A 15000-nucleotide genomic window follows, 5' to 3' on the forward strand; every position below is an offset into this window, starting at 1 on the left:
TAGCAATTGTACCAAATTATTCCACTGCAGCTTCGGGCCTGGCATCTCGGAGCATCAAGGTACCAGGGCCGTCCCTGGTTGCAGGGCTGTCCCCAGGACGGGAGGCAGGGCTGTCCCTGGGCTGGGTGGCAGGGCTGTCCCTGGGCTGGGTGGCAGGGCTGTCCCCAGGACGGGAGGCAGGGCTGTCCCTGGGCTGGGTGGCAGGGCTGTCCCTGGGCTGGGTGGCAGGGCTGTCCCCAGGACATGTGCCAGCCCAGGAGCGCACCAGAACAGTGCGCGGTGTTGGCAAACCTTGCTCATCTGTGGCCCTTGAACAGGCAACAGAAATAATTTAAAGAGATGATGAGACGTTTTAATTATTCCTGTGAAATTATATGGAATTATAGTTTTAAACAGAGGTGACGGGTTTAAAATGTGTATTTTAGAGCAAAACGAGTGCTGTGCTTTTGTGAGCTTGGGAGGCTGGCGGGCAGGGGTTGCCTCCCGCCGTGCCCGGGCTTTGGGACGCAGGGTGGGCTCTGGATGCTGCTCCCGCCGGCGCGGCAGCGGTGCTGCCGGTGCTGCTGGTGCTGCTGGTGCTCAGCACGTGCGTGGCAGCTGCGGTGATGCTGGCACAGCCGCTCGGAGCCCGCGTGGCTGTGAGGAGCAGCCGCAGGCGCCCGTGCAGACACCGGGGGTGCCAGCAGCAGAGCCCCGTGCCCGCTCCATCCAGCACGGATGCTGCTCCTCGACAGATTTAGAGGTTAATTGGGCTGGGATGTACACGGTTGCGTTACATCTCTAATGGAAATGTTGATGCGAGAAGCCACGGCTCTGGTGATTTTTGTAGTACTGTAATTATTTTTAAACTTTCTTTTTGGCACTGGATAGCAGCTTGGCAGCGTGCCCGCGCGACCTGATTCAACTTACAAATTGTCAGCCTTGATCTGTGGGACGCAGAAGGGATTGCTGACTGAGCATCACTTTGGAAATTCTCAGTTTGAAACAAAAATTAGATTTTAAATGTTGTTCCCCACAATACAGTGCAAGAGCACCAGCGATTTTAAACACGCACCCAGTGTCCCGGCACGGCGGTAGTGACCGGATTCCTGCACAGCGAGGGGACGTTAATTCCCGCTGGTGTCTCGGCAGCCGGCGAGCGGTCGCGGTGGGGCGGGTGCAGCCCGTGCCAGCCGTGGTCCTGGTTCAGTGTCCACCTCCTCCCTCGTCCGCTGTGGATTTTCAGCCGTGGGGAGCGGCCGGTCCGTGGGGTTTGTGTGGTGGGAGCGGCAGCACCTCCCTGCTTTTCTCCTGGAGTCCTGTACTCCGGGAGCCAGCGGCAGCCTTTGCCCCGGGCGTTTTGAACCAACACTTGGAGCTCACAGGGGAGGTGGTGCAGGTCTAACTAAGAGTAACGTAGCGCTTAGATCCATTTGGAAGGAAATGGGAAGCAAATCAATTATTTCCAAATAAATAATGCACTTACTTTTACCACATGGTCTCCCATCACAGTGATATAACGTGTAAGATAATGCCAGCCTTGCGCAGATTTAGCTCTGGCTTGGAAAACCACCGGAAGGTGCGTGTCTGTACTCATGCAAATACTGCTCTAATACTTACAGTGAAGTGTTTAAAGATTCTGCACGGTCCTTTAAAAGCCTCCGGCAGATGTTCCTGCTCCGTGTGGGAGCCGAGCGGGTCCTGCGGCGCTGCCGGCACCCGGCACCCCAGGCCGCGGCTCAGGAGGGTGCCGGCGCGGGTGCCCGCGGGCCGGAGGAAGGGCCGCGGCAGGGCCGGGCAGATGCAAGAAATACTGACTGTGTTTTCTCTTGTTCTCTCTTTTCTGCCCAAGGTTTGAGCATCCGAGGAGCCCAGGAGGAAGACCCTCCCGATCCCCAGCTAATGAGACTAGACAATATGCTTCTGGCAGAAGGAGTCTCAGGTCCGGAGAAAGGTGGGGGATCGGCGGCAGCAGCTGCAGCCGCAGCAGCCTCCGGAGGGTCTTCAGATAACTCTATTGAACACTCAGATTACAGAGCCAAATTGACCCAGATCAGACAAATCTATCACACAGAGCTGGAGAAATATGAACAGGTCAGACATCAGCCTCTCGTGTACCTGCCGCTGCTTCCTCCGCTTGCCAGCGCCCACCGCTGCCCCGGCTCCGGCCACGTCCCTCCCTCCCCTTCCCACCCCTCTCCCCTAACGAGCTGCGATGCTTCGGGAGTCTGTCCGGCTTCAGGAGCCGCTGGCTGGACCCAGGACGCATGTCTTGCATGCCGGAGTGTTTTCTGTTGTCTGTAACCACACACTCGCAGCACCCGAGCCCGTTTCTCCCAGCCCAGAGAGGGAGAGGGGAGGAGTGTGTCTGTCACTCGGTGCCACTTTGGTGTCCCAGGATGAAGTGTGGCAGGGCCGGGTGTGGCGCTGCGGGGAGCGCGGGCAGGCGAGGGCTGTGCCGGGGTCTGAACCCGCGGGTCGCGGCGCAGGTGGTGGGAGGCTCCGAGGCTCCAGCGCGAGGCTCAGCCGCGGCACATCGGCCGTAGCTGGCTGCAGGGGAGCGGGCGGCGAGGCACCGGCACAGCGCCGGGCTCGGCCTGCGGGGATAGGAGATACCGAAATCCCCGTGCAGGTGAACACCAGCACTCGGTGTCTGGGAATGGAGAGTGTGCTGCAGAGACCCCTGGGTTTGTGGTCACTGCTGGGACCTGCTGACCTGCCACATTTGCCGCTCCAGCGGCACCGGGAGCCGGTGCTGGGTGCAGCGTGGCTCCTGCCCACGGACTGGGGGCTGTACCGCCCCAGCTTCCCTGTCACCCATGGGAGAGGCCACTCAGCCTCCTCTCTTTGCTGGTTTTGTGATGAATAACGGCATCAAAGGAGATGGGGAGGGAACAGTGGCACGAGACCCCTCACAAGCTCAAGCGATGTCTTCGTTTTCCCCTCCCAGAGGTGTCCTGATAAAGCTTGCGAACCCTGAGCCTAATCAGCTCAGTGAACCTCATCAGCCGGTGGTTTCCCGAGCTGAGCCAGGGAAGTCCTGCGCTTGCCCCCAGCCCATCACGGCAAATTGTGGGGCTCTACAGACCAAAACCACAAACGCGATGGGGAGGCAGCAATAAAACTGCTTGAAACCACGCTTACCCTCCCGGCATCGCCAGGTGACGCAGGGCCCGGACACCTTGATAGCTCTTTATTTTAGACTTTCCATGTTTTCATGTGAAGAGCCTCTGAAAGGTCCCTGGCTGCTTGCTTTGCTCTTTCCTGACACCAGAAACAAAGGCGTGGTTGGTGACAGCCGGTGTCAGCATGGGTGCAAGCGACGGGATCGTGGGGAGCGGGTGCTGGCGTGGCTCAGGTGCTGCTGGCAAGGTGCTGTTCAGGGGCTGGTGGCACGGCGTGGTTCAGGTGCTGGTGGCACGGCGTGGCTCAGGTGCTGGTGGCACTTGTCTGTGCCGCTTCTTTCACTGTGTCGTTCAAGCAGTGAACAAATAACCGCGCAGAGCTTTGTGCAAATCTCCTTTTCTCCCCCAAATGGCCTCCCCCCTGCACCCTCCAAGGAGCCACTGGGCCCTCCTGGTGCTGCCGGGCCCTGTGCGGCCGTGGCACGGGATGGGGATGGGGATGGGGATGGGGATGGCCGTGGGTTAACGAGCGCCATCCAGCAGGAGCGTGTCATGAGAAACCACGGGGACACGGGCTGCGAAGAGATCTGCGGCCAGAGCAGCTGCAGGTCGGCACTCGCAGCCGTTTCCTGGCAAGTGTCCTTTGACTCTAATAAGTTTAATGATGTGGGGGAAGCAGCAGCATTTTTAGCCCTGTAGCTCCATTTACAAAGGTTTCGGCTGAAATGTCACAGCCATCCGTCCACACCACAGGAAACTTTGGAGGATGCTCAAGTGCTGCTGGGAGAAGGAGAGCGAGGTGGAGCGGATCTGAAGCATCTTCGCTTCCCTGTTGATCCTGACACCCGGCAACGTCTGCTCGACAGAAATATGATAATTTCCCTGGCCTGGCAGCAAACTGTCTCCTGCCGGTTTGTCTCAACACAGTGCCCGTCTCCGCAGCCCACAGGCAGCTGGGACTTTGCAGCTCCGTCTCCAGTGGCTGCAGGTTCCGACACGCGGGTCCCTCCCGCAGCCGGCACAGCGTGGCCCCACGCAGGGGCACCCAGCGCACAGGGGCACCCAGCGCACAGGGGCACCCGCCATGCAGGGGCACCCAGCGCACAGGGGCACCCGCCACTAAGGGGCACCCAGCGCACAGGGGCCCGTGCCCGCCGTCCCCGCTGCCGGCCAGGAGCCCCCGCGGCAGCAGGAACCGGAGCGTCTGCTGGAGCCGCTTTCCAGGCAGAGTTTGATCCTGACGCTTGTTGCCAGTTAGGGGAACGCGTTCAGAAAAAAAAGGCAGAGAAGTGGAAAGTGTGTCACGCCATCACGCAGCTCTCCCCTTGCCGTGCGCCGGGAGAAATGGCCGTACACAGGCAGCTCCTTCCATAATTTACAGCTACTATAATAGAGATGACATATTGAAAGCTATCTTCTATAATTACACTGAAATACATTTTTTGCTGTAGGCAAAAGTGCTGTAAGGGTCCCAGGCCTCCCGGAGCAGCTGGGAACCTGCTTCCTGAGTTCACAGATGTCTTCTGCATTCACCCCAAAGTGGGGTGAAGTGTGGCTGCTTGGGAGGTGCCGGCAGCCCCTGGAGCGCTGCCCGGCGCTCGGCCCCTCCGCGCTCTTTGGGGCCATTGTCTCCTTCTCCTGCACTCGGCTCAGAGTCGTGATGAAGCATTAAGGGAAGCAGGAGCATCCCCGCTCCTACAAGGTTTCTGAGCAGGTTAACAAGGCCATCACTTATAAACTGACATTATTAATAATGTCTTGGGCACCAAGCAGAGGCCTGAAAAATAGTACTGGAAAAGGGATCAAGTAGCTCGGACGCTATAAATAAACAAGAGAAAATAAGACAAAGCATCAGCGTGTGCGGAGCTGACCCCGCCGTGCTGCACTGAGGCAGCTCTGCAGGTGGGAGGTGCTGCTGGGACCCCTTCCAGCGCAGCCACCAGCAAGGTCTCCTCCAGCAATTCAGGTGAATTAAGGGAAAAACTTCTGCTTCTTGAACAAAGAAACTCATTTAAGCTTTGAAAGATCAAATTTTTATACTAGATTTGTGGAGAATATTTCTCATAGAAAAGACATATCTGGAAATATTTTGCATTCAACAGTTGCAATTCTTATTGCACTTTGAATGGAATTCCCAGATCTGCCAACACGGGGGCACGTGGCTGGGCGCCCGAAATCGCTTCTTTCGGTGCCAAATACTTGGATTCAGCTGGATCTGTAGGGCAGTCAGAGGGAGGGAGTTGCTGCATTTTGGTGCCGTTGTCACCTCTGTGCGCCATCTGTGGCCGTTTTGGGCTGGAAGGAGGAAAACGGGTCACCTGAGGAATCTGCTGTCCTGGGGTGAGCGGGGCTGGCGAGCGGGACGGCGGCTCGGCCGCTCTGAGAGCTCCTCTGCCTGAAACCCCACAGGAGAAAGAGAGGGAAAATGCAGCTGGGAGGTGAGTTTGGGATGCATTGGACTCTCAGGCTGGAGCTGGGCGCTCCTGAGCCCCGCCACGCGCTCCTGAGCCCCGCCACGCGCTCCTGAGCCCCGCCATGCGCTCCTGAGCCCCGCCATGCGCTCCTGAGCCCCGCCACACGCTCCTGAGCCCCGCCATGCGCTCCTGAGCCCCGCCACACGCTCCTGAGCCCCGCCATGCGCTCCCGAGCCCTGGCACCGCGCTCCTGAGCCCCGCCATGTGCTCCCGAGCCCCGCCATGCGCTCCTGAGCCGCGGCACCGCGCTCCCGAGCCCCACCACGCGCTCCCGAGCCCCGCCATGCGCTCCTGAGCCGCGGCACCGTGCTCCCGAGCCCCGCCATGCGCTCCCGAGCCCCGCCGAGCGCCGCGCCAAACGGGTGCTGCAAGGATGTAAATTAGCCTGTAATTTACTTTCAGTAGTGTAAAGAAAAAAAAATCACTTTGCCTGAAGTGTATGCATCTTTCTTAAGGGTGTACCCAGATTTTAATTATCTAAATGTAAATACTTAACGAATTTTACTTAGAGTAATGAGCTAAAGTGCACACTACATAAATGAGATGTTCTAATTAATCATGTATGAACTACTGGTTTAAAGAAAAGCTATGTGAATTCTGCGAATGTTGGGCTATTGCCAAATTGCTAATCAGCATTTGCATTCATAGATGGCTTCACTTAATAAGTTGTGAGACGTTCAGCAAATGTTATAGGAAATTATGAGCTTTTAGATGCATAAACTTTTCACTTTTAACTCCTTCCCTTGCACAATCCATTGAAAGGCAGAGTAATCCCTGAAAATGGAGTTGTAAGACGAATTACATAGATCTTTTTGAACCTGGTTTTAGAGGAAAATGGAGCTGGAGTCAGAGAGATCCATAACGTATGGGGTGCGGACGAGGCGCTTGCACTGTTTCCTCCTTGTGTTGTACCGGCTGCTGAGCGTTGCGCTCATCGCCCGTCCCGTTGGGCGCAGGAGCCGGGCTCCCGTGGCCGCGTTTGGTGGCAGCTTCCAGCCGGATGCCGGTGTGACAGCCGCTCGGGTCAGGCGGTGGCTGGTGATGGTGCAGCCCAGGCGGTTGTTGTCCTTGTGTCCGTTCACCTGCGCGGCCGCTGGGCTGCCGTGGGACGGTCCCGGTCTCACGTCTGCGCGTGCGGAGGGGATGGGGCAGCGCGAGAGACCCCGGCCCCCGGCTTTGCCTCCCCCGCAGCCAGGCCCGGGCTTGTGTCCTCGTGGGACAGCACAGAACAGTTTCTAAGCTTGTCTTTCCTTCACAGGCATGTAATGAGTTTACCACACATGTGATGAACCTTCTCAGAGAACAGAGCCGGACACGTCCCATTTCTCCCAAGGAGATTGAAAGGATGGTGGGCATCATTCATCGAAAATTCAGCTCCATCCAGATGCAGCTCAAACAAAGTACTTGTGAAGCAGTAATGATTTTAAGATCAAGGTTCCTCGATGCCAGGTGAGGCAGAGGCAAGTCCCTCCGGCCACTCTGGGAGGGGGGAACGATTGCTGGGGAGCCCTGGGGAGCCGCTGGGAGAGGCTGCTCCGGGCCAGCAAACAGCTCCAGCAGCTGCTGCGACAGGGCCAGCGCTGTCAGAAACGCTGGTGTCTTTTCTACACGCTTAGTGCAAAGACTCGGTCTGTTTGGCTGATGCTTGCCTGTTTACCCTGCTCACGTGGCAGTCGTGTAGGATTTGTGCAAAGGGCGGTTTTGTCAGCCCAGCAATTATTTAAATAGCTGCCCATACCGATGTCGCGCAGCACGAGGCCTTGCAAAACACTGACCCCATCACGGGAGGGCTGAGTTCTCTGGGAGGGCTGCGGCTGAGCTGGTTACAGCCGTGCGCCCCAGGGAAGAGGGGGACTCTGGGTCCGAAAGCCAGAGCTGCTGGCCCGTCTCCCAGCGAGCTGTCACCCGACTGGAGGAGGCAGCACCTTCCCAACCGCTCGCAGCCAGCACACGCGTCCCTCAGACACCCACATCGCTGCTGGAGCTCAGCACCCGTCCCTGCAGCCCATCGGCCCCCACAGCAGGCTGTGCCTTCTGAGGCTGCGAGGACGCAGGCAGACGGGGGTTAAGAGGAGGTTTACAGGCACAGCCAGATCTGTTTGGAAGCCCTGATGAGGTGGGATATCAATCCCCAGCCCCATCGCTCTCCACAGAGCGGGACCCTGGCAGCTGGCAGAGCCCGGCGGAGCAGCCGGCACCGCACGGAACCTCCTGGAGCAGCCTCTCCTGCTTCACACCTGAAAGCTGTGAGCAGCTAAACAAGAGCAAAATAATTTTATTAACAAGGAGGTCAGTGGCAGGTGTGGCAAATTAGGGTAATTACAAACAGTTGGAGGAAACGTCTATGGAGAGCTCCAGTAACTGCAAAAGGTAAAGCTTGCAGATGCACATTTTAAGTGATTTCTTTAAAAAGGAGGAAGGTAAATAAGGCAAAATGAGCGGAAGCACAGTAATGAGATAAACATAGCTCTAGGGAGAGCCTGCCTGCTCCAGGATACAGTGTAGTTAGCAGCATGGTGATACTGCTGGAAGAGAGCGCTGGGGATTGCGCTTGCTGCTGCTGGCCTGGGGCGCAGGCAGTTTGATTGCAACCAGCCCTGAGGGGCAGGGAGCTCCGCAGGAAATGTTTAACGCTTTCCAGAGGGCGTTCTGGGGAGCAGAGCAGCCGCCGGGGCTCGGAGGGACGGCACCGCAGCTGCCGCCGCTGTAACCCAGCGGTGAGTGCGCCGCGGGCTGGCTGTGCTGGAGGGGCTGTGCCGCTCCCCGGGCGCCACTGGGCTGCTGTGGCACGTGCCGGGTGCCGTGCCCCAAGAGGCTTTGCTCTCCGGCGAGGGTGCGCACCGCGACACCGCCCCGCGCGCCGCGAGAGCCCGGCCCTGCGCGGCCCTCGGCAGGAGGGTGCACAGATGGGTCTCCCTCGCAAAGCCCTGAAAGCCACTTACTTGCTGGCGGAAGCCAATTAGCTCAGCGAGGGCTACGTGAGGACACAGCGGTGAGGCTGCCCCGTCCTTCTGCACCGTGCTCGCCCCACGCAGCTGTGTGTTAGCCCCAGCTGACCTGCTGCTGCAGGAAGGCGGGTTGTGGGGCTGGGGCCGAAGGTGCTGCCCAGCTCTCTGCCCAGCCTGGGCACAGCTGCCCCGGGTGAGTGCCGGCAGAGCTGCGGTGCTGCCGTGTGCTGCAGCACGGGCACGTGAGACAAGGGTTGTTTCCACGCCAGCCGACCCTGCCGGAGACCTCTGTGCATCTGGAAGAACAGCTGTGGTTTTCTTCTCTTGTTTCAGGCGGAAAAGGCGTAACTTCAGTAAACAAGCCACAGAAATCTTGAACGAGTATTTTTACTCCCACCTCAGTAACCCCTACCCCAGTGAAGAAGCCAAAGAAGAGCTGGCAAAGAAATGCAGCATCACAGTATCGCAGGTGAGCAGCGGGTGGGACCCCCCGTCCCCAGCACCCCAGCCTGTGCGGTGCCCTCCTCGGCACAGCCGCCGTCCCCTCTGGGCTCTGGAGGCGCCTCCGGGCGATCCGGAGCAGCTCCCTGCGCCTTTGTTGTCCCTTCAGATTCACTTTGTTGACCGCGGCAAGGTTGGCAGGGCGGTGGACGCGGCGGCGCCGCGCGGAGTGGCAGTGTGCCCGCCGGTGGCTGGGCCTGTGCTGGGAGAGGAGAGCGGTACAAAATGAGGTAGAACTAAAAAGGCTGTAAGGTTTGCACCCTACTTTACAGCAGCTTTCCCTCTGAGTGAGCAGTAAGGTTCCTTGCTGAGCCGCACTGGCTGTTACAAATTCTTTAAAACTTATTGTTATTGCGGGAGAAGGCCAGTTCATTGACAAGCATATAATGTATCTCTATAGATCAGAATTTCTTTGATTGCTTGAAGTTGTTTTTCCAAGCCAGCCAGAAATTCAGCCTCTTGATATACTGAAGTGACACAAGTGGTTTCTCTGTAGCAAAAATGAAAAATGTATTAAGCAGATTTGCTCCTTTTATCATGTAACAGATGTTCTTGTGAAGTTAATGCAAGAAAATCAACACCTCGCTAATCAGAAACGTGCACCGTTGTTGGCTGCAGCTGCTCTCTGTGCAGGCCAAGGTGCTTCCCAGCTCCGGGCCGGTGTCTCGCGGCGATGCTGGGGCCACGAGCTCCACGAGCTTGCTTTGCCTCCCCTTCACCACAGCAGAGCTTCAAAAGCAAAACAACGCTTTGCGTTGCTGGCGGCCGGTACCTGTGATGGAAAACCGAGGGATTCCCGCAGCGAGCGTGGCCCCCGGGGCAGGGCGGCGCGTGGGCGGCAGCTTTGGCTCCGTGGCCACTGCGGTGCCGTGGCTGCTGTGCCATCTCCTCCTGGCTCCAGCAGCTCTGCTTATCAATATTTCAGGCCCTTTAGAGGAACAGTGCCTGCGGCGAATGTGTTAACTATTAATGATTGCAGGCTGCAGTATTGGCGTTATTAGCAATGCAACCTTTAGCTTTATAATTAAGACCTGAGTTGAGATTTACTTTATAGGTCTTCCTTGAATGTATGAAAAATTCAGGCACTTTATTGAAGACTTTGCAATGAAAGGCCGCCCTGCTCCCCCGTGCGACGTTGCTGACCTGCCTTTGGACACATTCTGGGTACAAGCTCCCGCGAGGCCGGCGCACACGGGTCTGCTCTCCCTGCAGGTTCCGCAGCACCAGCGGGTCCTGCGCCCTGCACGGGTGGGAGGTGTCAGTGCCGGGGGTAGGGGGTGGAGGTGGGGACGGTTTTCCCCAGTCCATGCATGAGTGGCCGTGCTGATAGGCTGCAGTATAGTCGGTAGCTGGGGTCTGAATGTCTCCCCGCGTGAGCCAGCAGCCTGGCTGGCGTTAGGAGAGGCAACACTGCCAACACTGACTTGGAGAAAGCAAAAGTTCTTCAGCTCTCTGGCAAAATGTGACTGGGAGAGCCAACGCGGCAGAGCGCGCGGCACAGCGCGGCACAGCGCGGCACAGCGTGGCAGGGCTGCCCGGGGACTGCTCTCTGCAGCCGCTGGGTCGTGCCCGGCAGAGCAGCGTGTGATCCGCAGAGTGGACAGATAGAGGGCTGGATCCAGAGAAGGCTGAAGTGAGTGAAGAAAATGAGGTGGAACGTTTGAGAAGCCATAACTGATTGCTTCTAGGGCTAATAGATCTGATTTCTTTCTTAATTGGTTGTTTGATAAGAGTTAATGTATGTGTTGTAGAATGGAATAAAAGGCAGGCAGATGGTCCAAAAATGTAGCAGCAGCAATGAGCCTGTGACACGGGTCTGGGTTTGTCTCTTTAATATTTGATCCAAGCATGAATTAGCTGTTTCTTGACTCTGTTGGGAGGCCCAGTGGGTGCTGGGAGTAGCGGGATCGTGTCCTGTGTGGCACTGCGCCGCGGCCTTTGCCGGGGGAGGTAGAGCAGCCCGGAGCCAGCGCAGCGCCCATGGACCCCAGGCGCGGTTTGGCGCCATGGCCGGAGCTTCGCGCTGGCGAGGTGTTGATGGCCAGGGAAACCCTCGGTGATGGGGAGGCCTGGGGAGGGAGCTGTGTGTCCTGTAACCGGGGGAGCCTGTGTGACAGGGACAGGCTGCTGGGTGCTTCAGTTCTGATAGACCTGCTGTCACACCTGGAGCGTGAATGCCATGAATATCCTAATCCGGGATTCTGGAAGGCACTTTGACATCTGCATGGTGGGACGGAGGGGCTAGCTGGTGTTCACCAGGTCAAACTGGGCTGGAGTCATCTTGCTTTGCACCGAAACGTGTATGTATTTTTGAGGCCGTCCAGCAGAAGAGCTCTGGGCGCGCTCTGTAGAACAGCCCAGCACACGCTGGTGCCGCGGGGGTCGGAGGAGGCAGCCGGGGCTCGGCGTGGATCGAGCAGGTGGTCAGCACTGGCGGGAGCAGCATCGCGCGGGTGAGCAACGGCACCCGAGCGAGAGACCGAGCCGCACCGTGCACAGGGCTTCTGAAAACCCCTGGACACGCGTTTCCAGCCCGGACCAGGTCCCACGGACCCGGCCGTGCCTGGTGCAGCCCGTGTGCCGTCTGTGCTGCACCCGCAGGGGCAGAGCTGGGAAGAACAAAAGAAGAGTTAGCGGCTGGCTTTCCAAGCTCCCGGAGGCCGTGGTTCGTGTTGGATGAGCGGCGCTGTCCTTTTCCCGTCCGAGCCAGGCTTCCCCCGCAGCCGCTCCGCACCGTGATCCAAGGTGTTTCTTGTACTGTCAGTGCCTTGTAAGTGCTGGGGGCAGATTCATGGCAGAACATTTTCTCCCTCAAACACTTAATTAGTGAGTGTTTTGGGTCGTCCTCCCCCCCGATTAAGCAGCTCACTGCAAATTTGCTGCTATAGCACTTTACTGAGTGGCAAAGAAAATTGTCTCCCAGAATCGTTTAGGTGCAGATGGGAGATGGATGGTTTCAGTTTTGATATCGGTGTTTAAAATAATATGTAGAGAAGATTTTTCAAGAAAAGCATAAAGACAAACTATTAAGATGAACACCTCGCACAATTTCATTTTTAAGAGTACGGAGAAGGTAATTCTTGGGGAAAAAATGTCCTTAACAGAGCCCATCGTGGGCTGTAATTTAGAGCCACCCGATCAGCACGTGTTGGAGGGAGATAAACTGTGCCATCCGTTCTCCCTTCCCGCGGCTGCCAGGCTGATGTTTTATACTTTTGCAGATGAGCCCCTTTCAGGGTGTCATGAGCAACCATCCGTCTATGGCCTGGGCTACGCAGAGGGCAGCGCCATCGCGGAGAGCGTGGCAGTGGATTACAGCAATAACATTCTTCACTGCTTCAAACAAAAGAAGGATGTGCTTGACAAAGGAATAGATTTAGAATTCTTTTAAAGCAAGAACGCAGGAGCTGGTTTGCAACGCGGCTGCTGCGCCGCTGCTCCCCAGCCTGCTGGCTTCTGGAGCAGACGCGCAGGGAGAGGCTCGGGCCGTTGACTTCAGGTGGGAAACAAGGATTAAAAAAGATGCGAGCTTAATTAACTAGTCCATCGAGGCAAAATTCTTAGTTTTACATCACGTGCCATAATTGCGTGACGTAGATCTTCAAAATGTTGTATTTTGTGCCATGTGATGAGGTGTGTCAGCTGTGCCACAGGCACTCGGAAGCACAACGGCAGTATTTCCGTGACCCGTGAGCGCGTCGCGGGGTGGTTTGGCGGTGGTGCCCCCGCCAGCCGCGGCTCCCGCGGCACGAGCGCCAAAGATCCCGCGGGGTCCGGGCAGACGCGAGCCGGCCCGGCCCCGATCCCACACCAGGCTTCTTGACGATTTCAGTAATAATTTATTGTCTTTTTATTTAACATTGCAATTAACATGATAAATAAGTGCAACAGTATTGTTTGAAATGCAATATACAATTAAGCCCAATTAATTAATCGGCCTTCAATGATCAGGAGGAGAAAGATGTTCATTGTTTTTTTTATGAGGAGAGATAGTTTGTTTTAATGACAAGTGTGTTGGGAGGCAGCTCGCCACGGAGACAAGTTTTGGTTTTGGGGTGAGCGTGGGGCTGGGCGAGGAGCCGGGGGGCAGCCCCGCACCAGCACCCCCGCAGCCCGCGCGGCCCTGGCACAGCGCCGGTGCCGAATCCGGCCCAAGTGCTGCCCATGCAGCTGCGCCACGGCCCCGCGGTCCGGGCCACGCGCAGCGCAGCAGCGCCTCACGGTGCCCCGGGGACAGGGAGCCCCGTGGCCCGGAGGGGAAGGGACACGTGCGGTGGCCGCGGTACCCTGAGGACGCTGCAGTACCCAGGGGACGCTGGGGTCTCCGCAGTACCCAGGGGACGCCGCGGTACCCGGAGGACGCTGCAGTACCCAGGGGACGCTGGGGTCTCCGCGGTACCCAGGGGACGCTGCGGTCTCCGCGGTACCCAGGGGACGCTGTGGTCTCCGCGGTACCCAGGGGACGCTGCGGTGTCCCGCAGCCCCGGCCCCTGCGCTCTGCTGGTGCGCAGGGCATGCGCTTTAATCCCAGGAATAGTTTAACGTTTCTGGATATTCATTTAGATGTGGTGTGCAGGTTAAACATAACGTACGATCGCTGCTCCTCTCATTGCTTCCAATTAAACCTTGCTTGTTAGTTTAACCTCTAGGTAATCCCATCAAACAATTGATGTCAAGGAAACACTGCCCACAGTGGCTCTGGATGAGTGGCCATTAATTTTAATTGCCTTGATATTAAAGATTAAGAAGTATTGGGACTAGCAGAATGGAAACGATCTGATGTCAAGCAAATCCACTCACTGAGGCTTCCCCAGGCTGCTGGTGATATTAAAATTTTACTGTGAGAATTAAATAAACCTTTATTAGTGATGGCTGCTGTTTGATTGGTCCAGGGGCGTGCATAAACAGGGGTCTCACGCACATCCGTGGACAAAACAGTCGATGTACAGAGATTCCTCAATTATGAAACTGTTAATAAAGCATAATCTGATTGTCCACTATAATTATTTGCTAGGTTTCATTAATGTATTATTGCTTCTGTGACTGACAAGGTAATATTAAGTGCAATATATAGAATACAGTGGAGTATTATCTAGGGAACAGAATGTGTAAGGTACCTTTCCTATTACTGTTGAAAGCTAGAGGCTTTTTATTAATTGTGTTTAAACAAAACCTATAGCTACATAAAATGCAGCAGGATTTGCCTCCTGCCCGCACTGCTCTCCCCCCCTTTACCTCCGGGTTCTTGCAGATGCTTTTTTGTCTCGGCAGCCTTGGCCGTGGTCCGTGCTCCAGACAGGGTTTGTTGTGTGGGAGCTCGGGGCCAGCAGCTGCAGTCAAAGGCGCTGAGAAGGGCTGTACGAAGTTTGCTGAGCGGCTCCAGCATGGGCTGGCGGTCGGTGCCCGTGAGCCACCTCGGCCGTGTTCCCTATCTTCAAAGGGAGATGACAAAGTGACGTTTCAGCCACTGTTGATTCATACGAGTCCTTGCATTTTCAGCTGAGCAAACACGATTCTGTGAGTGGGCTGCCAAGGTTGTTCCAGCCCAAAAATAAAGAACAATTGCTTGTGCTGCCCGCTGGCCCTCGCTCAGGGTCCCCCTGAGCTGCTCTCGGGTCTCCTCTGGTTCCACTGGCAAATGGCTCAGGGTGGGAGACCACAAACCAGCCCCAGGGCGTGTGCCGGCAGCAGAGCACCCGGAGCACCCGTCTGCCAAAAGAGCAGCAGAGCCAGGGCACACTCATACCTGTGGTGGCATTTGACTGGTCCTCGGTTACAGCCGAGTTACCTGGAGCACCCGGCAGACAGGGCTGGGACGGGGACACGGGTACGTGCTGCACTGGACAGGACATCCCGAACGGATTGCGCTTTGCCGGGCCCAGCGCTTTGTGTCCTTCACTCTTCCCACCTCTCCCACTGCAGGTGTCCAACTGGTTTGGCAATAAGAGAATCAGGTACAAGAAGAACATCGGC

The 15000-nt window shown here is 56.9% G+C and overlaps 1 protein-coding gene across 3 annotated transcripts in view; it reads left to right on the forward strand.

The window, feature by feature from the left end:
- Window positions 1–15000, forward strand: part of PBX3 (PBX homeobox 3) — a 106066-nt gene that overhangs the window by 84630 nt on the left and 6436 nt on the right. For all 3 annotated transcript variants that reach the window (XM_065854194.2, XM_065854195.2, XM_065854196.2), the window contains 4 exons: window positions 1832–2073; window positions 6837–7027; window positions 8860–8995; window positions 14950–15000. The exon at window positions 14950–15000 is cut by the window's right edge and continues 115 nt beyond it. In XM_065854194.2, coding sequence (XP_065710266.1) covers window positions 1832–2073; window positions 6837–7027; window positions 8860–8995; window positions 14950–15000 — 620 coding nt within the window. The remainder of the gene's footprint in view (window positions 1–1831; window positions 2074–6836; window positions 7028–8859; window positions 8996–14949) is intronic.

This window comes from Patagioenas fasciata, chromosome 20 (genome assembly GCF_037038585.1).
Source record: "Patagioenas fasciata isolate bPatFas1 chromosome 20, bPatFas1.hap1, whole genome shotgun sequence".
In the NCBI taxonomy this organism is placed as follows: Eukaryota; Metazoa; Chordata; class Aves; order Columbiformes; family Columbidae; genus Patagioenas; species Patagioenas fasciata.